General features: G+C 46.8%; 3 protein-coding genes across 57 annotated transcripts in view; 2 read left to right on the forward strand and 1 right to left on the reverse strand.

Moving 5' to 3' along the window:
- UBAP2L (ubiquitin associated protein 2 like) overlaps positions 1 to 1735 on the reverse strand; it is a 50887-nt gene extending 49152 nt beyond the window's left edge. For 9 of the 49 annotated variants that reach the window (XM_016927900.4, XM_054671651.2, XM_054671671.2 and 6 more), the window contains exon 1: positions 886 to 1032. The gene's annotated coding sequence lies outside the window, so the exon portion shown is untranslated. Of the gene's footprint in view, positions 1 to 464; positions 1033 to 1616 lie in introns of those variants that run through there. The other 40 variants (XM_054671669.2, XM_054671643.2, XM_054671665.2 and 37 more) reach the window with 12 other exon arrangements.
- C1H1orf43 (chromosome 1 C1orf43 homolog) lies at positions 1030 to 14816 on the forward strand. Of its 7 annotated transcripts, none has more exons than XM_001150543.6 (7): positions 1030 to 1519; positions 1922 to 2023; positions 6986 to 7103; positions 7615 to 7668; positions 8940 to 9106; positions 9186 to 9244; positions 13893 to 14816. In XM_001150543.6, the coding sequence occupies exons 1-7, from the start codon at positions 1454 to 1456 to the stop codon at positions 14086 to 14088; spliced, it is 762 nt and encodes a 253-aa protein (XP_001150543.2). In that variant the 5' UTR covers positions 1030 to 1453; the 3' UTR covers positions 14089 to 14816. The 7 variants fall into 7 exon arrangements, with proteins under 7 accessions (XP_001150543.2, XP_063669314.1, XP_009430973.2 ...); XM_063813244.1 differs by having other exon boundaries at positions 1037 to 1519; positions 9186 to 9278; XM_009432698.4 differs by lacking the exon at positions 7615 to 7668 and having other exon boundaries at positions 1037 to 1519.
- A 24-nt stretch (positions 14817 to 14840) lies between these two features.
- CFAP141 (cilia and flagella associated protein 141) lies at positions 14841 to 22459 on the forward strand. The gene is made up of 4 exons (XM_001140210.6): positions 14841 to 15261; positions 15899 to 15939; positions 20957 to 21086; positions 22016 to 22459. Exons 1-4 carry the CDS (start codon positions 14902 to 14904, stop codon positions 22115 to 22117), a joined length of 633 nt encoding a protein of 210 aa, XP_001140210.3. The 5' UTR covers positions 14841 to 14901; the 3' UTR covers positions 22118 to 22459.
- The last annotated feature ends 1934 nt before the right edge of the window (positions 22460 to 24393 follow it).

Genomic DNA, 24393 nt, shown 5'->3' on the forward strand with positions numbered 1-24393 from the left:
ACCCTATGGGGGCCTCCATGTCCAGCTTCCCAAATAACACAATTGTTTGGGGTACCCAAACTACAGTATAAACAGGAAGCTAAAGACAGCAGCAAAAACATATTCCAAGAACTGGGTTGGTGAGAAAGAAGGGAGGGTAATAAGAGGAGCTGACAAAGAGCCTGGAAACGGAGAGGGGACGCAAGCCCACGCGTGGAGGATGGGAGGCTCACCCCCCTCAGCGCCACATCGAGAGCCCACGGGGCCAATCTCCTCCCTACCTCCCAGCCGGAACAAATTAATCCTTCGCACACCAAACTGAGGGCCACATGGGGGAGTTTGGGGGAGCTCCACCCCATCGCCCTCCCTCCCCCACGCCACCCCCAAACCAGGCCGGATCCGGATCAGAGGAGGCCCGCAGTGGGTGGAAAGGGAGGAGGCCCTCTCCTCCGCAGGCACCGGCCGGGGTGAAGAGAGAGCCCTACCTCAGGCAAGGCCCAGGCCTCGCTCGCTCGCGCTCTTTCTCGCTCTCCCCTCTCAGGCTCTAGCCGCATGGCCCCCCCTTCCTACGGCTGCTCCAAGCCCCGCCCCGGCCACGCTCCCAAATCGAGGCCCCGGCTCTGGCGCGGCCCACTAGGCCGCGAACCCAACCATAAACAAAACCTCCGGCGGCCGACTCGAGGTGGGGGGCGCCAGGGCTCGCATGACTCGGGAGGGGGTGTACAGTGGGGGAACACACGGTGTGGGGGGGCCTACCGAGGGAGGGGATACGGCGGGGGCAGGGGAGAAAAGAGGGAGGGTAAAAAGGGGATCGCGGATTTAAAGGGGCCGCGGACAATACCCGGCCCCGCCGCGCTGCCGCTGCCGCCGCCGCCGCCGCCAACGCCGCTGCGCTCCCAACTTTACCTCAGTCTCCTCCACACTGACACCCCGGGCCGCGCCGCCCCTGTCACGTGATATAAGATTCCCTCTTCCCCACCCCCTCCCTCCTTTTCCCCCTCGCGCTCGCTCTCGCGCCTTCCCCCGCCCACTTGCCTTCCTGCGTCCCCCAGCGCGTGACGCTAAAAGGGGCGCGCACGCAAGCGTGCGCGTGCCGCCTCGCCACGAGACACCTCTTTCCGGCTCCGCGAGTCCACCCCGCCTCCTTCACGGCGGCCCTGCCTCCACCACGTGACGCACGGATGGCCGCCGCTTCCTCTTACTGTCGTAGTTCCGCGTCTGAGCGCTCGACGCTCCTGGGTGCCATTGCCTGCCTGAGTCACGTGTCAAGGGGAAGCTGGAAGGCGTCGTTCTCCTTTCCCAGCTCCCCTGCCTGTCCGCCATGTTTTCAGGCCGGGTCTGGCTTGGTCTTCCCCCGTAAGGAAATGGCCGGGGAGCTCCAGGGGACCCAGGCGCCGTCGCTTCGGCGGAGCCTGGGCTGACCAGCCAGGACAGCGGGGTAAACCCGAACAATTCTGCGCGAGGTAGGGAGGCCATGGCGTCCGGCAGTAACTGGCTCTCCGGGGTGAATGTCGTGCTGGTGATGGCCTACGGGAGCCTGGTGAGGAGATTACCCCACCCCATTCCTGCTGTCGCATCTTACCCAGTAGAGACCCTCCTTTTGAGCTGTACCCCGTGTGCATTCTCCACCCACTCACCTGCGCCTATCCGGGCTTTGACTCCTTATTCCAGGAGTAGGTGGGAGTTTAAGTCACCTAGTCGGGCCGATCCGCCCTCGTTAGCCTAGAACCCTCCCTTTAACGCTAGAGCACAGACCCCACGCCTCCCTGCTGCTGGCTTCTTAGATCCACCCCCATCATAACGGCCTTGCTTTGCCCCAAGTTTTACCCTGAAACATTCCTGAGAGCCGGAATCTGGGGATTTGGAATGAAGGCATGCTTTTTAAAAAAATAAAAATAAAAACTGTCTTTTTATTAAAGGATTTTTACATCTTTTTGGACAGGTGTTTGTACTGCTATTTATTTTTGTGAAGAGGCAAATCATGCGCTTTGCAATGAAATCTCGAAGGGGACCTCATGTCCCTGTGGGACACAATGCCCCCAAGGTAGGTCCTTAGGGCACAAGTTAAACATACTTCTCCAGATCTTTTAGGGTCAAGAATGAGATTTCCTCTGCCTTTAGTGATGACTTTAATTCTCATGTTTCTTTGCGTGCACTTGTCCTTGTACTTACTAAGTTGAGCAGGCACTGTGCGCTTTGGAACTTGGCTTACCTGCTCAGTGCTGTGGCAAGCATGTGGCTCACCCTGGAACTTCTGTTTTTGTATCTGCAGAATGAAGGGCTTGGGTCGAAGTTCCCAACTGTTTGTAGTAAAATATTTCCCAGCTCATCTTAAACTACCCAGTGTTTTTTGTTTGATTAGGATGGGGTTGAGATCATTAAGGTTAACCCAAGAGCAATGAGAAGGGTTACCTTTACATAATTTTAGACTTAAGAGGAGCTCCATAAATCATCAAATTCCACCATTCATGTTACCAAGAAGCCCAAGAAAAGGAAGCAGTTTACCAGAAGACGTATAGGAAGTGAATAATCCAGTGGTCTTTTATCTTTGTCTGTACTTTCTCCTTAGGTGACTGTCTTCCTTTCCTTGGCTTTAGCTACAGATGAAATTTTATCTCTATCCTAGAACTCTTTCCTGAGTTCCTTACATATATTGCCAACTGACTACCTGACATTTCCACTTAGATTTGTAGTAGACATCTCAAACCCAACATATGTGAATCAGAATTATTGATATCCCACTGCCACCCTCATTCTGCTTCTTTAGTCTTTCGCTTCTAAGTAAAAGACACCTGCTTCCCTTACCAACCCCCTTTTGTGTGGCTCTCCCCAGATCACTGGGACCCAGCTCCACTGGCTGAATTTTCCACCCTTTTTGCTCCTGTGATCTGGAATGGTCTTCAATTGGCTAGCTCATTCATTCTTTTGATCTTAGCTTAAATGTTACTTCCAAAAAAGGAATGCTTATTACCTATTTTAAAGTAGGTTCCCCCTCTCTTTATTTTCACATGGTACCCTGATTTTTCCTTCATAGCATTTACCATAATTTTTATGTTTGTCCATTTGTTTAAAACATGCCTCTCTCTTCCGCTAGACCGTAAGCTTCAAGAATGCAGGCACCATGCCAGTTTTGTTCACGACTATAAAGCCAGGACCTACACATAGTAGGTACTCAGTAATTTCTTGTTGAATGAAAAACAGGTTAGTGCCAGGGCCTACACATAGCAGGTACTCTGTAATTTGTTGCTGAATGAAAAACAGGTTAGTTGTAGAGCTAGAGCTCATGACTCCCTCAACTCCTAGAGCACTGTACTTTCATTAACCAGTGCTATTAACCTTCCCCTCTTTGTTCTTTGCTGACATAGTACATGAAAAGGCTCTAGGAGGATGTCCTGGCTTGAAACCTTAACAGTCCTGCCTGCCTCATGAGAAAGACATAGGGTTAGTTTCTAGCACATCATGAACCAATCAATACTTTGGCTATTCAGGGGTCCCTTGGTCTAGTTCAGAGCAATATTCCTTTTGCTTAAAAATTTTTTCTAAATTCTCAACCATTGCTAGTGAAAGTATAAATTAGTAAAACCACTTTGGAAAATAACTGGTCATTGTCTGGTAAGATTGCACATGTACCTAATCCATGGTCCAACAGTTTCTCTCCTACCATAGAGAAATTAAGTTTTGCTCATGTGTACCAAGAAACATGTGCAAGATTATTTATAGCGGCATTGTTCATAATATTTGAAGAAGAAACTTAATTCAAACGTCCACTTTTCAATTATTATATAGGCTGAGTGCAGTGGCTCATACCTGTAGTCCTAGCACTTTGGGAGGCTGAGGCCAGAAGATCATGTGAGCCCAGGAGTTACAGACTGCAGTGAGCTTTGATTGCACTGATGCACTCCAGCATGGGCAAGAGCAAGACCTTGTTTCTAAAAAATAGGTAGTGGTATATTCATATTCTGGAATAGTGTAAAAAATGAAAAACTGAAGATAAATATATGAAGACAAGTCCTCAAAATACTTTTGAATGAAAAAAATTGCAAACATGAATCTCAAAAACATGCTGAGTGGGCCGGGCATGGTAGCTCATGCCGGTAATCCCAGCACTTAGGGAGGCCGAGTTGGGCAGATAACACTTGAGGTCAGGAGTTCGAGACCAGACCAGCCAACATGGTGAAACCCAATCTCTACTAAAAATAAAAGAAAAAAATCCCAACTACTCGGGACGCTGAGGCAGGAGAATCCCTTGAACCCAGGTGGCGGAGGTTGTAGTAAGCTGAGATCAAACCACTGCACTCCAGCCTGGGTGACAGAGCGAGACTCTGTCTCACCAAAAACAAAAAAACCATGCTGAGTGAAGAAAGCCAAAATGCCGTTCACAAGAGAATATGTACCATGTGCTTCCACCCCATTTATATGAAATTCTAGAACAGGCAGAACTGTAAAAGAGAGTACATCATGTTGCCTGGGCTGGGAGAGGGGAGATTTCCAGGTGATGAAAATATTCTTTACTTTGATTGACGTGGTGGTGAAGGGGGTATGTTCATTTGTCAAACTCATCAATTTATATACATAAAATGAATGCATTTATTGTATGTAAATTCAACCTCAATAAAGTATATTTGAAAAATTTTGCTGGGTGCGGTGGCTCATGCCTGTAATCCCAGCACTTTGGGAGGCTGAGGCAGGTGGATCACCTGAGGTCAGGAGTTCAAGACCAGCCTGGCCAACACGGTGAAACCCCGACTGTACTAAAAATGCAAAAAAATTAGCTGGGCGTGGCGGTGTGTGCCTGTAATCCCAGCTACTCAGGAGGCTGAGGCAGGAGAATCACTTGAGCCCCGGCGGAGGTTGCAGTGAGCAGAGATCACACCATTGCACTCCAGCCTGGGTGACAGAGTGAGTCTCTGTATCAAAAAAAAAAAAAAAAAAATTTAAGGCCAGGCGAGGTGGTTTATACCTGTAATCCTAGCACTTTGGGAGGCCGAGGCAGGCTGATCACGTCAGCTCAGGAGTTCAAGACCAGCGTAGGAAATATGGGGAAACCCTGTCTCTATAAAAAGTTTAAAAATGGGCCAGGCGCGGTGGTTCACGCCTGTAATCCCAGCACTTTGGGAGGCCCAGATGAGAAGATCACAAGGTCAGGAGTTTGAGACCAGCCTGGCGAGCATGGTGAGACCCCATCTCTACGAAAAATACAAAAAATTAGCTGGGCATGGTGGCATGCGCCTGTAGTCCCAGCTACTTGGGAGGCTGAGGCAGGAGGGCAAGGAGAATTGCTTGAACCCAGCAGGCAGAGGTTGCAATGAGCCAAGATCATGCCACTGTACTCCAGTCTGGGTGACAGAGCAAGACTCCATCTCAAAAAAAAAAAAATGTTTAATAATTAGCCATGCATGGTGGTGTGTGCCTGTAACCCCAGCTACTCAGGAGGCTAAGGCAGGAGGATCATCTGAGCTCAGGAGGTGGAGGTTATAGTGCGCTGAGATTGTGCCATTGCACTCCAGCCTGGGTGACAGAGTGTGACCCTGTCTCAAAAAAAAAAAAATTTTTTTTTTTAAACAAGTTGCAGAGGGATTCTTAAAGTATTTTTCCATTTGTATCAAGTTGAAAACCAGGCAAAGCTAAGCATCTTTTTTAGGGTGACACAATAAAACAGTGAAGAAGTGTATGAGGACTATTGACAAGTTAAGGTTTGGGGTGTGGAGCATTCAATGAGGGATGGGCACACAAGACTTGAAAGTTAGTGGTAATGTTCCATTGCATAAACTGGATATTGGTTATAGGTGTTCATTATTATGCTTTTTATAATTATTTAAAATGTACATCTATGTTACTTGTATTTTGTGTATCTTATGTTTCACAATGGGAGTTTGTAAAAAGTTACAACAAAAAATTTATTTCCTGGGGCTCTGGTAACCCTCTTAGGTAAGAGAGATTAATATAAAACTGAAAATAGTAGTTGCTGCTGGGTAACTGAGAGGTGCTACCTTTAGTATCTTTTTTTTTTTTTTGGAGACGTCTCGCTCTGTCACGCAGGCTGGAGTGCAGTGGCGCAATCTCGGCTCACTGCAAGCTCTGCCGCCCGGGTTCACGCCATTCTCCTGCCTCGGCCTCCCGAGTAGCTGGGACTACAGGACCCCGCCACAACGCCCGGCTAATTTTTTGTATTTTTAGTAGAGACGGGGTTTCACCGTGTTAGCCAGGATGGTCTCGATCTCCTGACCTTGTGATCCACCCGCCTCGGCCTCCCAAAGTGTTGGGATTACAGGCGTGAGCCACAGCACCCAGCCCCTTTACTATCTTTAAAATTTGTATACCATGAATTTGACTTGGCTATTTTAAAAGAAATATGTGTTAATTTTTTTTTTTAAAGTAGCCTCTAGCTAGGTGCATACCTGTAATCCTAGCTGCTCAGAAGGCTGAGGCAAGAGAGGCTGGGCGCAGTAGCTCACACCTGTAATCCCAGCACTTTGGGAGGCCAAGGCAGGCGGATCACTTGAGGTCAGGAGTTTTGAGACCAGCCTGGCCAACATGGTGAAACCCCATCTCTACTAAGAATAGAAAAATTAGCCAGACATGGTGGTACGCACCTATAATCCCAGCTACTCTGGAGGCTGAGGCAGGAGAATTGCTTGAACCTGGGAGGCGGAGGTTGCAGTGAACTGAGATTGCGCCACTGCACTCCAGCCTGGGTGATAGAGCAAGACTCTGTCTCAAAAAAAAAAAAAAAAAATTGGAAATAATGTTGATGCTGTATAGCTTGAAGGATTTCTGGCACAAGTTAAATGTTCTAGCTTAGAGATGTGCAGCTTGGAGAGGTTATTGGAAAACCCAATCCCGTTCTTTCCTAAATTCTTACCTCTTATCTGGTAATTTTATTAACTACATGAGCATGGTCTCTATTTCTGTTGTCTTAGTTATTCATTAACTCTGCCCCATTTTCACATTGGTGGAAAGCAGAGTGCAGGGTAAATGATTGTGTATTCTTTTTTTATGTGAACAGGACTTGAAAGAGGAGATTGATATTCGACTCTCCAGGGTTCAGGATATCAAGTATGAGCCCCAGCTCCTTGCAGATGATGATGCTAGACTACTACAACTGGAAACCCAGGGAAATCAAAGTATGTGGCAAGCTCTTGGAATGCTTCAGTGAGGAGTCCCACAAGTCCAGAATTCCTTTTCTCTCAGAGTTGTCAAAAGCTGCTGGCAAAGCCTTAGTTATTCCTGTTATTGGATATATGTTAGATGCAGAGCCCATTTATTAGCTTGCTGGAGTTTGGGGAATTTTTTTTTTTCTTTTTTGAGATGGAGTTTCGCTCTTGTTGCCCAGGCTGGAGTGCAATGGTGCAATCTCGGCTCACTGCAACCTCCACCCCCTTGTTCAAGCAATTCTTCTACCTCAGCCTCCTGAGTAGCTGGGATTACAGGCATGCGCCACCACGCCTGGCTAATTTTGTGTTTTTACTAGAGACGGGATTTCTCCATGTTGGTCAGGCTGGTCTCAAACTCCTGACCTCAGGTGATCCGCCCACCTCAGCCTCCCAAAGTGTTGGGATTACAGGCATGAGCCACCACGCCCAGCCTGGGGAATCTTTTTAGGTTTATGCCTAACACCAGTCTTTTCCTCAACAGGTTGCTGCAACTATCTGTATAGGATGAAAGCTCTGGATGCCATTCGTACCTCTGGTAAGGGCTACCTGACAGGGTCCATTCTAGGATCCTGAAAGCCCACCTAGGGAACAGAGTAATGAACCCACTTTGTATGTTAGGATTTGTCCTTTCTGCACATCCCTGGCTAGTAGGAAATTCTAGAGTTTTGAAAGTACTAGATTAGAGATTTTGCTGAAGGAAATGATATAAGCAGGTTATTCTCCAAAGAGTCTGGGTGTTTTGTTTTTTAAAGTTCTTCTCTTGAGACCTTTAGTTTCATGAAGTAGATGATAGTAATTTGCTTGTTTTTCCACAAAGGACAGGTGGCACCTGCTTTTTCACTAAGCCCAAGATAGATTGTTCTTGAATTTTTTCCATTCTGTCAACACTTGTCGTATATGCTTTATCTCTATGAAATCAGTTTATATCTTAAACCTAGGATGGATGAGTAAGCAGGATGGTAAAATGTGTGATGACACTATCATGTGTCATAGATGTAGCTTACAACTGTGGTGTTACCACCAAATGACCACTCAGGCACAGCTTTATACCTTTGGTCTCAATCAGAATCTCCCTCTAACTCTACTTGCTCATTTCATTAGACCTATTTCTTTTTATTTTTGAGACGGAGTCTTGCTCTGTTGCCCAGGCTGGAGTGCAGTAGCACGATCTTGGCTCACCACAACCTCCACCTCCTGGGTTCAAGCGGTTCTCCTGCCTCAGCCTCCCGAGTAGCTGGGATTACAGGTACCTACCACCATGCCTGGTTAATTTTTGTATTTTTAGTAGGGACAGGGTTTCACCACGTTGGCCAGGCTGGTCTCAAACTCCTGACCTCAGGTGATCTGCCTGCCCCGGCCTCCCAAATTGCTGTAATTACAGGCGTGAGCCACTGCGCCCAGCTTCATTAGACCTACTTCTAAGTTTGGGGAATTAACTAGAAAGACTAAAGAATGGGGCAGGCGCAGTGGCTCATGCCTGTAATCCCAACGCTTTGGGAGGGCGAGGCAGACAGATCACAGGAGGCCAGGAGTTCAAGACCAACCTAGCCAACAAGGTGAAACCCTTTTGTATTTTTGTCTCTACTAAAAATACAAAAATAAGCCTGGCATGGTGGTGCACATCTGTAATCCCAGCTAATCAGGAGGCTGAGACTAGAGAATTGCTCAAACCTAGGAGGTGGAGGTTGCAGTGAGCCAAGATCACCGCCACTGCACTCCAGCCTGGGTGACAGAGCGAGACTCCATCTCAAAAAAAAAAGACTAAAGAATGAGAGAAGGGATATCATTGTGCTGTTTTCTCCATAGAGATCCCATTTCATTCTGAAGGCCGGCATCCCCGTTCCTTAATGGGCAAGAATTTCCGCTCCTACCTGCTGGATCTGCGAAACACTAGTACGCCTTTCAAGGGTGTACGCAAAGCACTCATTGATACCCTTTTGGATGGCTATGAAACAGCCCGCTATGGGACAGGGGTAAGCCAGTTTTTTCTTCAGGGCACTAAAGAGATCCCTCAGACTGAGAGATCCTCACTCTTCCTTTCTCTTTCCTAAGGTCTTTGGCCAGAATGAGTACCTACGCTATCAGGAGGCCCTGAGTGAGCTGGCCACTGCGTGAGTTTGGAGGGGAACGTGTCAGAGGGAGCTGGTACAGTAGTGTTGGACTGTTCCCACAGTGCAGTGACCTTCATAAAGCATATAAACAAAATCCATGATACTATAAGAGTTGTCAGGTTCTAGACTATTAGATCAGTCTCTTATATTAGAAAGCAGATGCGGCCGGGCACAGTGGTTCACGCCTATAATCCCAGCACTTTGGGAGGCCGAGGCGGGAGGATCATCTGAGGTCGGGAATCCGAGACCAGCCTGACCAACATGGAGAAACCCCGTTCTCTACTAAAAATAAAAAATTAGCTGGGCGTGGTGGCGCATGCCTGTAATCCTAGCTTCTGGGGAGGCTGAGGCAGGAGAATCTCTTGAACCTGGGAGGCGGAGGTTGTGGTGAGCCAAGATCGTGCCATTATACTCCAGCCTGGGCAACAAAAGTGAAACTCTGTCTCAAAAAAAAAAAGAAGAAAAGAAAGCAGATGCAACTATACAAGCTAGTAAAAGAAGTTTTTACTAGCATTTTTCTTGTGTGCATTTTTCTTGTCTTTTGTTTAGCCCAATAAAATGTCAAAATTGGTGTAGCCTAGCAAAGGGAATAGTTTTTCAGCACACACAGGGATTCCTTCTCTTCAGAGTCTCAGTGTCCCTTTTGTGTCTTGGCCCAATAAAAGTAAGAATTAAATAACATTGGGCCGGGCGCAGTGGCTCACGCCTGTAATCCCAGCACTTTGGGAGGCCGAGGCAGGCGAATCATGAGGTCAAGAGATCAAGACCATCCTAGCCAACAAGGTGAAACCCTGTCTCTACTAAAAATACAAAAATTAGCTGGGCATGGTGGTGCGTGCCTGTAATCTCAGCTACTCGGGTGGCTGAGGCAGGAGAATCGCTTGACCCCAGGAGGCAGAGGTTGCAGTGAGCTGAGATCACGCCACTGCACTCCAGCCTGGTGACAGAGCAAGACTCCATCTCAAAAAAAAAAAAAGAACTAAATAACATCTATTTTTGGCCGGGCGCGGTGGCTTACGCCTGTAATCCCAGCACTTTGGGAGGCCGAGGAGGGTGGATCACAAGGTCAGGAGTTCAAGACCAGCCTGGCCAACATGGTGAAACCTCGTCTTTACTGAAAATACAAAAATTAGCTGGGCATGCTGGCGGGCTTCTGTAATACCAGCTACTCGGGAGGCTGAGGCAGGAATCACTTGAACCCAGGAGGTGGAGGTTGCAATGAGCCGATATCATGCCATTGCACTTCAGCTGGGGTGACAAGAGCAAGACTGTCTCAAAAAAAAATAAAAATTAAAAATTAAAAAAATCTATTTTTACTACCACTTAAAGTATTAGTAACCATGTCTGAAACAAAGGCTATCGCTATAGAGTCAGCTGTTGAGCATTTGTGTCACAGGAGAGGATTCATGGCTTTTGTTTGGGAATGTTTTTAATACACACTAAACATAGTCTTATATTTTCATGCAAATGTTAAAATCAAAGTTCTTGGCGAGAAAGGAAAGCCAATCTAGAGTAAAAACTTAGGCCGGGCGCAGTGGCTCACACCTGTAATCCCAACACTGGGAGGCCGAGGCAGGTGGATCATCTAAGTTCAGGAGTTCAAGACCAGCTTAACCAACATGGTGAAACCCCATCTCTACAAAAATACAAAAATTAGCCAGGCATGATGATGTGCGCACCTGTAATGCCAGCCACTCAGGAAGGTGAGGCAGGAGAATCGCTTGAACCTGGGAGGTGGAGGTTGCAGTGAGCCAAGATCGTGCCATTCCACTCCAGCCTGGGCGATACAGCAAGACTCCATCTCAAAATAATAATAAACAGTTAGTTACCAGTCATAAAAATAATCTGTTTTCTGCTATGTTGAATATTGCTTTTTCAAGAGCTTAAGGGGTATGTCTCTCCTGTCTTCTCTCTGTCCCTAAAAATGAGCTACGTTGTCTTAAAAGATGAAAGGGCCAAGGCCTGGAGCAGTGGCTCACGTCTATAATCCCAGCACTTTGGGAGGCCAAGGTGGGCGGATCACTTGAGGCCAGGAGTTGGAGACCAGTCTGGCCAACATGACAAAACCTCATCTCTACTAAAAATATAAAAATTAGCGTGGTGTGGTGGCACATGCCTGTAATCCCAGCTATTCCAGAGGCTGAGGCAGGAGAATTGGTTGAACCCAGGAAGCAGAGGTTGCAGTGAGCCGAGATTGTGCCACTCCAGCGTGGGTGACAGAGCAAGAGTCTGTCTCGAAAAGATGAAAGGTCCTAGTAAAAACTGCTTAGAAGGCCAGCTGCAGTGGTTCGTACTTGTAATCCCAACACTTTGGGAGGCTGAGATGGGTGGATTACTTGAGCCCAGGAGATTGAGACCAACCTGGGCATCATAGTGTAACCCTGTCTCTACTAAAAATAAAAAAATTAGGCCAGGTGTGGTGGCTCACGCCTGTAATCCCAACACTTGGAGAGGCCGAGGCGGGTGGTTAATGAAATCAGGAGAGCGAGAACATCCTGGCTAACGTGAAAACCAGTCTCTACTAAAAATACAAAAAAAAAAATTAGCCGGGCGTGGTGGCGGGTGCCTGTAGTCCCAGCTACATGGGAGGCTGGGGCAGGAGAATGGCATGAACCCAGGAGGCGGAGCTTGCAGTGAGCCAAGATCGCGCCACTGCACTCCAGCCTGGGCAACAGAGCGAGACTCCATCTCGAAAAAAAAATTAGCTGGGAGTGGTGGTGACCACCTGTAGTCTCAGCTACTCAGGAGCTGAGGTGCGTGTACCACTTGTGCCTGGGAGGCAGAGGTTGCAGTGAGCCAAGATCATGCCACTGCACTCTAACCTGAGCAACAGAGTGAGACACTGTCTCAAAAAAAAAAAAAAAAAAAACTGCTTAGAGCGCTGATGAACATGTAGAAAGGCTGGAAAAGGGCATTTGGTCTAGAAGTCAGCAGAAGCCTGTTCAAAATTCACTTTCTTTGAAAGATAAATACTAGATGATTCCAGTTATATGAGATACCTAGGTAGTCAAACTCAGAGACAGAAAGTAGAATGATGGTTGCAGGGGCTGGAGAGTGGGGAAAATAGGGAGTTGTTCACTGGGTATAGTTTCAGTTTTGCAAGATGAAAATGTTGTGGAGGTTGGTTGTACAACACTGTGAATATACTTAACACTACTGAACCATACATTTAAAAATTCTTAAGATGGTAAATTTTATGTTACATGTATTTTACCACAATCTTTTTAAAAATTATTTCTGAAGGCCAGGCATGGTGGCTCACGGCTGTAATCCCAGCACTTTGGGAGGCTGAGGCGGGTGGATCACCTGAGGTCAGGAGTTCAAGACCAGCCTGGCCAACATGGTGAAACCCTGTCTTTACTAAAAATGGAAAAATTAGCTGGGCATTATGGTATGCACCTGCAATCCCCAGCTACTCGGGAGGCCGAGACAGGTCGCTTCAACCTAGGAGGCAGAGGTTGCAGTGAGCCAAGATTGTGCCACTGCACTCCAGCCTGAGCAACAGAGAAAAAGACTCCATCTCAAAAACAAAAAATTATGTTTGATTTGTAGTTTCTAGGAATGTTCATTGGGTATAGTGAAGAGTATAGGCTTTGAAATCTGACAAACTTAGGTTTGAATCCCAGGTCTGTCACTTAACTAGTTTTGTGACCTCATACAAGCTAATTATTGGACCCTTAGTTTCCTAATCTGCAAAACAAGGTGATACCTATATTGGGGATACCTGTCTCTGAAAAAAAAAAGCTTGAGCCAGAGGCAAGAACTCTGGGAAATTGGTTTCTCTGCTGCTAGTTGTTTTTGGTATGAGTAGGTGTGTGTCAGGGTACCCAAACAGGGCCTTTATTCTGTCACCCAGGCTGGAGTGCTGCTACTTTTTTAGGGTGTGTGTGAGAGAGAGAGACAGGGTCTCAGTCTGTCGCCCAGACTGGAGTGCAGTGGCACATTCATGGCTCACTGCAGACTCGAATTCTGGGTTCAAGCGATCTTCCTGCCTCAGCCTCTTGAGGAACCAGGACTACAGGTGCTTGTCACCATACCTGGCTAATTTTTTGCAGAGATAGGGTCTCACTTTGTTTCCCAGACTGGTCTCAAACTCTCCTGGGCTCAAGCGATCTCTGGCCTCTGCCTCCTGAAGTGCTGGGATTACAGGTATAAGTGACCATGCCCAGCCTCTCTGCTAATTTTTTTTTTTTTTTTTTGAGATGGAGTCTTGCTCTGTCACCCAGGCTGAAGTGCAGTGGCACAATCTTGGCTTGCAACCTCTGCCTCCTGGGTTCAAGTGATTCTCTTGCCTCAGCCTCCCGAGTAGCTGGGATTACAGGCACCCGCCACCATGCCCAGCTAATTTTTGTATTTTTAGTAGAGACGGGGTTTCACCATGTTGGCTAGGCTGGTCTCGAACTCCTGACCTCAAACAATCCACCTGCCTGGGCCTCCCAAAGTGCTGGGATTACAGGCGTGAGCCACCGCGCTCAGCCTCTTCTATTTCTAAGCTACTAGATGGGGTTTTAGTAACTAGTTTACAAAATAGGACAGATAGGACACAAATAACTATTTGTGACTATTGCTGCATTTATGGCCTGGGATAAGCCCTGATTTCTTTGATTAGTCCTCATTCTGTCAATGACCTCCCCTCTCTGTTCTTCAGGGTTAAAGCACGAATTGGGAGCTCTCAGCGACATCACCAGTCAGCAGCCAAAGACCTAACTCAGTCCCCTGAGGTCTCCCCAACAACCATCCAGGTGACATACCTCCCCTCCAGTCAGAAGAGTAAACGTGCCAAGCACTTCCTTGAATTGAAGAGCTTTAAGGATAACTATAACACATTGGAGAGTACTCTGTGATGGAGCTGAAGGACTCTTGCCGTAGATTAAGCCAGTCAGTTGCAATGTGCAAGACAGGCTGCTTGCCGGGCCGCCCTCGGAACATCTGGCCCAGCAGGCCCAGACTGTATCCATCCAAGTTCCCGTTGTATCCAGAGTTCTTAGAGCTTGTGTCTAAAGGGTAATTCCCCAACCCTTATGAGCATTTTTAGAACATTGGCTAAGACTATTTTCCCCCAGTAGCGCTTTTTTCTGGATTTGCATTCAGGTGTTATTCTTAATGTTTCTGTCAAAGCTTCTTAAAAATCTTCACTTGGTTTCAGCCATAGTTCACCTTCCCTGTTCCAGGTTTATTTAATTCCAAAGGTGAGAGTTGGAGTGAGATGTCTTCCATATCTATACCTTTGTGCACAGTTGAATGGGAACTGTTTGGGTTTAGGGCATCTTAGAGTTGATTGATGGAAAAAGCAGACAGAACTGGTGGGAGGTCAAGTGGGGAAGTTGGTGAATGTGGAATAACTTACCTTTGTGCTCCACTTAAACCAGATGTGTTGCAGCTTTCCTGACATGCAAGGATCTACTTTAATTCCACACTCTCATGAATAAATTGAATAAAAGGGAATGTTTTGGCACCTGATATAATCTGCCAGGCTATGTGACAGTAGGAAGGAATGGTGTCCCCTAACAAGCCCAATGCACTGGTCTGACTTTATAAATTATTTAATAAAATGAACTATTATCAAATAAAACGTATGAATCAGTCCTTTATAGTTGTCTTTTAATAAAACAGGCATTTGATAATGTTATCTGCACATTTCTAACAGGGTATAGGGCATGAGGATTTGCCTCCAGAGAATTGGTGGGACTGTGTGCATACCCTGGACCTACGACCATACACATATTCCTTGGGACCCTAGCACAAGAAACCCTAAAATCAGGACTGTGGCCCTTGCTCATAGATGCCTGTGTCACCAACAGAAGGCTGCAGAACAAGGATTCTCTCAAGGTTTCTGGGGCAACAGGCCAGGTGGCCAATCAACTCCTAGGCCCAGGGTTATTGTTGGAGGTGTAAATGTTACTATGACTACTGAAACCTTGGTTACTGAACTAAACAGAAGAGCCTGTCAGTCTCCTCAGACTGTATCAAGCAAATCTATAGACATGTCTGTGGAAAAGATGACAAAAGTAGAAGAGGTATGCAGAGTTGGAAGGAGGGGCTGGGTTGAAGTTTGATGAAGTTTCCAGATCAATTTACTATAAGTGCATCTTTTACTGGGAAAGGCTTTTGATGTAACAAGGGTATAATGTAGTTAGTAACAGGAGTGGGAGGCTATGTCTAGTACACAGTAGGTATTCAAATATGTGTTCTATCCAACCCCTGCGTGTTTTCTTTGATCCATTCTGAAAGTAGAGCTTTCCTCTCCTTATTTCCCCCTAGGAAATTGCTTTCTCAAAAAGGTCTATGTGGCTGGGTGCGGTGACTCACGCCTGTAATCCCATCACTTTGGGAGGCTGAGGCGGGCGGATCACCTGAGGTCAGGAGTTCGAGACCAGCCTGACCAACATGGAGAAACCCCGTCTCTACTAAAAATACAAAATTAGCCCGGCGTGGTGGTGCATTCCTGTAATCTCAGCTACTCGGAGGCTGAGGCAGGAGAATCGCTTGAACCCGGGAGGCGGAGATTGCGGTGAGCCGAGATTGCGCCACTGCACTCTGGCCTGGGCAACAAGAGCAAAACTCTGTCTCAAAAAAAAAAAAAGGTCTATGTCTCTCATTAGAATAGAGGTTCTGGAGACTGAGGCAGATCAACAGAACTACCTTTTCTTGCAGAGTTTTCAAAAGGCCATGGGACTTAAGAAGACGGTCGACAGGTAATCTGCTTCTATCCCCTCCCTTTACCTTTGAGCTTGACCTTTCCACTCTGCTGTCTTCCCTGAGCCACCTCCCAACTCTGCTGCATCTCTTTAGGGGCTCATCAAGAGGAAAACAGATGCGGAAGGGGTGAGAAGCAGCCTTGTCCTCAAAGCAAATGAGATCAGCCTCTTAGTGCCTACTAGGTTAGGTGATATAGATTGGTTTTTATTGTCCCCTGCCTCATTCTCTGGAGAAAAATTGAAGCATGTTTTTATTTTCTTTTTTTATCAAGAATTCAAGTATTTGTTGCCTGGCTTTGTACTAATTATGTGGTTGGTAGTGCAGTATTTGTTGAACCAGTGAATGAGAAGATTCACAAGACTGGGCTATGTATCCTTTTCACCCTGATGAGCTTTTGAAAAAACTGATGCAGCCGGGCGCGGTGGCTCATGCCTGTAATCCTAGCACTTTGGGAGGCCGAGGCAGGAGGATTGCCTGAGCTCAGGAGTTCAAGACCAGCCTAGGCAACATGGTGAAACGCTGTCTCTACTAAAATACAAAATAAGTTAGCCAGGCATGGTAGTGTGCCCCTGTAGTCCCAGCTACCTGGGAGGCTGAGGCAGGAGAATTGCTTGAACTTAGGATGCGGAGGGTGCAGTGAGCCAAGATCGCACCACTGCACTCCAGCACTCCAGCCTGGGTGACAGAGCAAGACTCCGTCTCTACAAAAAAAAAAAAAAAAAAACACCGATGCAAGCCTGGCATGGTGGTTCACACCTATAATCCCAGCACCTTGGGAGGCCGAGGCAGGGGGATTGCTTGAGCCCAGGAGCTCGAGACCAGCCTGGGCAACATAGGAAAACCCTGTCTCTACCAAAAAAATTAAAATTAGCCAGGTGTGGTGGTGCATGCCTGTAGTCTCAGCCACTCAGGAGACTGAAGCAGGAGGATCAGTTGAGCTCAGGTCAAGTGATGCCACCACTGCATTCTATCCTGGGTGAGAGAGGAAAACCCTGTCTCAAAACAAAACAAAATGAGCTGGGCACATTGGCTCATGCCTGTAATCCCAGCACTTTGGGAGGGCAAGGCAGGTGGATTGTTTGAGCTCAGGAGTTCGAGACCAGCCTGGGCAACATGGCAAGACCCCCATCTCTACCAAAAAACTTAATTTAAATAAATAAATAAGCACTGATGCCTAGTTCTTAACCCTAGGAGATTCTGATAAAAGTGGTCTGAAATGGGATAGGAGAAGCCTTTTTTTAAGGTTTCACGGGTTATATCCAGAGCTAGCAAGGATGTGAAGAAACAAGAACATATATGATTTTAATAGGAGTCTAGGTTGATACAGCCATGTTTACAAAGGCAGTTTGATAAAATCTATCAAAATTTAAATTTACATATCCATTGAACTGGCAAAAATAGGAATTTATCTTAAATATACATACTTGGAAAAGCACTAGAAGGTACATACACAAGAATGTTCATGACTATTGCTTTTATTTATTTATTTATTTATTGAGATGGAGTTTCGCTCTTGTTGCCCATGCTGGAGTGCAGTAGCACGATCTCAGCTCGCTGCAACCTCCGCCTCCTGGGTCTAAGCAGTTCTCCTGCCTCAGCCTCCTGAGTAGTTGGGATTACAGGTGCCCGCCACCACACCTGGCTAATTTTTGTATTTTCAGTAGAGTCGGAGTTTCACCATGTTGGGGTTTCGCCATGTTGGCCAGGCTGTTCTCAAACCCCTGACCTCAAGTAATCGGCCTGCCTTGGCCTCCCAAAGTGCTGGAATTATAGGCGTGAGCCACCACCACGCCCGGCCTGATTACATGTTTTTTAAAAAAGAAGATGTACTTCCCAGTTTATGATAGAAACATTTTCTGAAAACATTCACAAGTAGCTGGGTGTGGTGGCTCATACTTGTAATCCCAGCACTTTGGGAGACCAAGGCAGAGGATCACTTGAGCGCAGGAGTTTGAGACCAGCCTGGGTAACATAGTGAGACTCCGTCTCTACAAAAAAAAAAAAAAATTAGCCAGGCACGCACCTGTTGTCCTGGCTATTTAGACAGCTGAGGTAGAAGGATTGCTTGAGCCTAAGAGGTTGACATTGTAGTGATCCATAATCACACACTGCACTCCAGCCTAGGCAACAGAATGAGACCCTGTCTCAAAAAATATATATATGCAAAAGTTACCTGGGCGTGGTGGCACACGCCTGTAATCCCAGCTACCCAGGAGGCTGAGGCAGAAGAATTGCTTGAACCTGGGAGGCAGAGGTTGCAGTAACCAGAGATCGCACCACTGCACTCCAGCCTGGGCAACAGAGCAGGAGTCTGACTCAGAAAAAAAAAAAAAGTAAAAACTACAGTCATTCCCAACAAAGTATATATATATATATATATATATATATATATATATATATATATATTTGCCCAGTCAGAGATAACAACTTTTTTTTTTTTGAGGCAGAGTCTCTCTAAGACAGAGTCTTACTCCACCACCCAGGCTAGAGTGCAGTGGTGCAATCTCGGCTCACTGCAGCCTCCACCTCCTGGGTTCAAGCGATTCTCGTGCCTCAGCCTCCTGGGGAGCTGGGATTACAGGTGTGTGGCACCACGCTCGGCTAATTTTTGTATTTTTAGTAGAGATGGGGTTTCACCACGTTGGCCAGACTGGTCTTGAACTCCTGGCCTCAAGTGATCCGCCCGCCTCAGCCTCCCGAAGTGCTGGGATTACAGGCATGAGCCATTGCACCCAGAAAGTTTTTACTTTTCACTTAATGTATTTTTTTTTTTTTCCCTTGGGACGGAGTCTTGCTCTGTCGCCCAGGCTGGAGTGCAGTGGCACGATCTTGGCTCACTGCAAGCTCTGCTTCCTGGGTTCATGCCATTCTCCTGCCTCAGCCTCCCGAGTAGCTGGGACTACAGGCACCTGCCACTGCGCCCAGCTAATTTTTTTATATTTTTAGTAGAGACGGGGTTTCACCGTGTTAGTGAGGATGGTCTCGATCTCCTGACCTCGTGATCCGCCCGCCTCGGCCTCCCAAAGTGCTGGGATTACAGGCGTGAGTCACCGCGGCCGGCCTCACTTAATGTATTTCTGTGTGGATTCAATTTTTTCAACATGTGGAAAATGTACTTTTGATTTTTTAAAAATGCCAACAGTAGATATATGTACATGCATGATGTATATTTATATTCTTTCTATATATTAAAAAACTTATAACTGGCCTGGCATGGTGGCTCACTCCTGTAATCCCAGCACTTTGGGAGGCTGAGGCAGGCTGATCACTTGAGGTCTGGAGTTCGAGACCAGCCTGGCCAACATGGCAAAACCCCACCTCTACTAAAAATTTAAAAATTAGCAGCCAGGCGTGGTGGCTTACGCCTGTAATCCCAGCACTTTGGGAGACTGAGACAGGTGGATTACATGAGGTCAGGAGTTCAAGACCAGCCTGGCCAACATGGTGAAACCTCTGTCTCTACTAAAAATATGAAAATTAGCTGGGCGTGGTGGCATGCACCAATAATCCCAGCTAGTCGGGAGTCTGAGGCAGGAGAATTGCTTGAGCCCAGGAGACAGAGGCTGTAATGAATGAAGATTGCGCCACTGCACTCCAGCCTGGCTGACACAGCGAGACTCTGTCTCCAAAAAAAAAAAAAAAAAAATTACCTGGGCGTGGTGGTGGGCGCCTGTAATCCCAGCTACTCAGGAGGATGAGGCATGAGAATTGCTTGAACCTGGGAGGCAGAGGTTGCAGTGAGCCAAGATCGGGCCATTGCACTCTGGCCTGGGCGACTGAGCGAGACTATTTCTCAAAAAAAAAAATTAAAACTTCAATGAAGATTCCAGTCTAGCCAGGGCTGAGAATCACTAGTATGAGGGAAGGGATATTAACTTTAGAGAAATTGGATTTGGGGCCAGGCGCGGTGGCTCATACCTGTAATCCCAGCACTTTGGGATGCTGAATCAGGCGGATCACCTGAGGTCAGGAGTTCGACACCAGCGTGGCCAACACGGTGAAACCTCGTCTCTACTAAAAATACAAAAATTAGCCAGGTGTGGTGGCACATGCCTGTAGTCCCAGCGACTCAGGAGGCTGAGGCGGGAGGATCACTTGAACCCTGGAGGCAGAGATTGCAGTGAGCCAAGATTGCCTCACTGTACTCCAGCCTGGGTGACAGAGTGAGACTCTGTCTAAAAAAAAAAAAAAAAGCTGGATTTGAGTCCCAGGTCTGCCATTAAGTGACCTTGGGCATCTCACAACTTTTAGTTTCCTTACCTGTATCATGTAAAAATTAATGCCTATGGGCCAGGTGCGGTGGCGCATGCCTGTAATCCCAGCTACTCAAGAGGCTGAGGCAGGAGAATCGTTTGAACCCGGGAAGTGGAGGTTGCAGTGAGCCGAGATCACACCATTGCACTCTAGCCTGGGCAACAAGAGCAAAACTCTGTCTCAAAATAAATAAATAAATAAATAAATAAATAAATAAAATAACACCTATGCCACATAGTTATTGTAATGATTAAATGATATTATGTACTTAATACATACTAGGTTCTAAATTACCCTTTTAAGGATTTTACAGTCTTCTAACAGTGGGGCAGAGGTTCCAGGTGAAGAAACAGTCTTGGGCCAGGTGTGGTGGCTCACACCTATAATCCCAGCACTCTGGGAAGCCGAGGCAGGTGGATCACCTGAGGTCAGGAGTTCGAGACCAGCCTGACCAACATGGTGAAACCCTATCTCTACTAAAAATACAAAAAATTAGCTGGGCATGGTGCCAGGCACCTGTAATCCCAGCTACTTGGGAAGCTAAGGCAGGAGAATCACTTGAACCTGGGAGGCAGAGGTTGCAGTGAGCCAAGATTGCGCCACTGTACACCAGCCTGGGCAACAAGAGTGAAACTCTGTCTCAAAAAAAAAAAAGAAAAGAAGAAAAAGAAAAAAGAAACAGCCTCACTCTATGGGTTTTTTGTCTCTACTCCTAACTCTAACCCACCCATTCAACCCCCACCTCTGTACCTGGAGCAGGTGGCAAAATTCACATACTCACTGTCTGTGGCAAATGGCATTGGGCCAGAGAAGAAACCCGTATGCCACCCTAAGGATGCAGGACACCATGGTACAGGAATTGGCACTGGCCAAAAAGCAACTACTAATGGTGAGTTCTAGCAGGGCAACCTGAAGTCTCATTCACTACTGCTGTGTGCCTTTGCCCACTGAGTTTTCCAAGCTCTTAGTGTGTGTCATTGCACATTTATCTTGTTTGCCTCTAGGTTTTCAGCATTACACCAGAGCAACACAACTCTAACTCCATTGCCAAAACTCTTTTTCATTAAGTGATTCTTTGCATCCACCTTACAGGCGGCAGGCACATGTTAAAGTCCCAAAGTATACTCTAGTTCCTGCTCCTTTCATCTTGGTGAGACTCAAAACTGCCTCTTAGATGGGGTGTGGGGGCTCAGGCCTGTAAACCCAGCACTTTGGGGGGCCAAGACGGGCAGATCGCTTGAGCCCAGGAGTTCAAGACCAGCTTGACCAACATGCCAAAACCACCTCTCTACTAAAAACACAAAAATTGGCCGGGCATGGTGGCACTTGCCTATAATCCCAGCTACTTGGGAGGCCGAGGCACGAGAATCACTTGAAACGAGGCAGAGGTTGCAGTGAGCTGAAATTGTGCCACTGCACTCCAGCCTGGGCTACAACGTAAGACTTGGTCTCAAAAAAACAAAAAACAAAAAAAACTGCCTCTTAGTGCGTATCACTTGCCTCTCGGTACCTCTCTCTCTCCCGGGGTCCCCACTTGGTGCCATGTAACCATCTTTGTATCCCAGTTACTTAGTAGAGTTCCTGTTTCATGGTCTGTTCTCAGCAAATATTTGCTGAACATAGGGCTTTGCCTGTGGAGAAAAAAATTGGATAGGCTTCCCTCCGCTGGTTCAGCCTCTCTGCTACCACCCAGCTTTATGTCACAGCTAAGTCCAGCTCCAAGAGAACACAAATAATGGGAAAGCAACTAGGAAGAAAGAATAAGAAAGGGTGGTAAACAGAGGCAAACAACACACTCTATTCTGCCCTCTCCACCAGGTCCGTCAAGCTGCCCTGCACCAGCTGTTTGAAAAGGAGCATCAGCAGTACCAGCAGGAACTAAATCAGATGGGCAAAGCTTTTTATGTAGAGAGATTCTGATGGCATCCAAAACACTGCTCTTCCATTCTCAACATGCCTGCTAACCTAGCCTTCTAGAACCTCTACCACCTTGAACCTCCTTCCCAAAACATACCTGGATCTTGCTATCTGCCAGGGACTTAAGACAGCACTTCCACTCTCACTTCTCCACTCTCTCGTTAATCCTTTGCCGCTATTTGGGAAACAATCTATGAAACAACAGTAACAACAAGAGTGACGCCTTGTGGTCATAGTGGGATTTACTATGTTGATGTAAGGGGGCAGGGGTGGGGAGGGGTGGACAATGAGAGTTGAGAATCCTGATTTGGTATAACAAATAAATTTACTTCCTAAAGGCTCAAACTTAGACCACTGGGCTCATTCTTTCATGTCTAAATCTTGATTTGTTTCAAAAGTGCTTATTTTTCAGCTACTGTAATCTTAACCTCCTGGATTTCACTTGCCATCTCTCAGATATCACTTTCACTTATCTTTTATTTATATCTGGACAAATTGTTCTGAATGTGGCTATTAATCTACAGACACCGTAGTGCTTGAGTGAGGAGGCCTGCATTTTGGGTTTTGAGTCAGCTAGTTATTGTGAAACTTTGGACAAGTCTCTTTCCACTGGGCCTGAATTCCCACCTATGCCAAGAGAGAGGATTCCAAACTTAAATGTCTCCAGGGGTCAGGCAGGTAATGTTACAGTTGTAAGGAAATAAGGAGTGGTGGGATTTGTAGGGGGCTGGAAAGAGCAGTCAAAATAAAGGCACTCAAAATTCTGAAAAATACTGAAAAGTACTGATTGACCATGTGCATCATATGAAGGCCATAGACAACTTTACTTGCAAGGGTTCACTTTACAGGCTGGGTGAGGTGGCTCACACCTGTAATCCCAGCACTTTGGGAGGCTGAGACAGGTGGATCACCTGAGGTCAGGAGTTCAAGACCAGCCTGGCCAACCATGGCCAAAATGGTGAAACCCCATCTCTACTAAAAATACAAAAAATTAGCCTGGCATGGTGGCAGGCACTTGTAATCCCAGCTACTCAGGAGGCTGAGGCAGGAGAATTGCTTGAACCGAGGAGGCGGAGATTGCAGTGAGCTGAGATCATGTCATTGAACTCTAGCCTGGGTGACAGCAAGACTCCATCTCAAAAATAAAAAGGGTCCACTTTACATGTGAATGACATCCCAAGCCAGAGAGACCCCCATTTCACAGCCAGTGACAGCTGTAGGAATACACCATGAGTCCCTGAATACACTCCCTGAACACACCATCGCTCCCTGATGTAAATGCCATTATACATTACTTTGTCCTGTGCTCTCACCTTGCCGTTGGCATCCTCACTGGTCACTCATCCTGTCCACATGATATTTTCCTGACCTCAACTCTATGTGCCTTTGTCTCCACTGCAAAACTCATACCCTTCCCTCCAACCAAGTCTGTCTCCATCCTTCAGTCTCCTACTGAATCCCCCATTTTTCTTCTAGCTGTCAGAGCTTCTTCCTCTGCCCCTACACATCCCACTGATCAAGAGGCAGTAGAGTATAAAAATAAGAGCACAGGCTTTGAAGTCAGGTGTGGGTTCAAATTCTGGCTTCACCTCTTTAATTCTTGTGTCATCATATGGAAGTAATTTAGCTTAACTGGCCTCAATTTCCTCTTCTGGGCTGGGCATGGTGGCTCATGCCTATAATCCCAGCACTTTGGGAGGCCGAGGCAGGTGGATCACCTGAGGTCAGGTATTCAAGACCAGCCTGCCCAATGTGGTGAAACGCTGGCTCTACTGAAAATACAAAAATTAGCCAGGTGTGGTGGCAGGCCCCTGTAATCCCAGCTACCTGAGAGGCTGAGGCAGGGGAATTGCTTAAACCCAGAAGGCGGAGGTTGCAGTGAGCCGAGATTGTGCCATTGCGCTCCAGCCTGGGTGGCAGAGCAAGACTCCATCTCAAAAAAAAAAAAAAAAAATTTCCTCTTTTGAAAATTAGGACAATACCCATCTCATAGGCTCATTTGAAGAATTAAGTAAGATAATGTATAAGCCCAGTGCTTGGCACACAGTAGGTATCCTCCATGTTCTCCCTCAGGAGATTTCTCTGTGACCCAGGTCCTCCAGAGGTTGCTTGCTGACCTCTAGGCCAGCCCTCTTATCTAATCAAATATCATTCTCCACCCATGCCCATTCCTCTCTCTGTGCTACATATCCGATATTCAACCCCCAACTCCCATCACCTCTGCTTCCCAAACCCTCTTATCTTTAGTCAATAACTACTCATGAGTGCTTACACACCAG

The sequence above is a fragment of the Pan troglodytes genome, chromosome 1, assembly GCF_028858775.2.
Source record: "Pan troglodytes isolate AG18354 chromosome 1, NHGRI_mPanTro3-v2.0_pri, whole genome shotgun sequence".
Lineage (NCBI taxonomy): Eukaryota > Metazoa > Chordata > Mammalia > Primates > Hominidae > Pan > Pan troglodytes.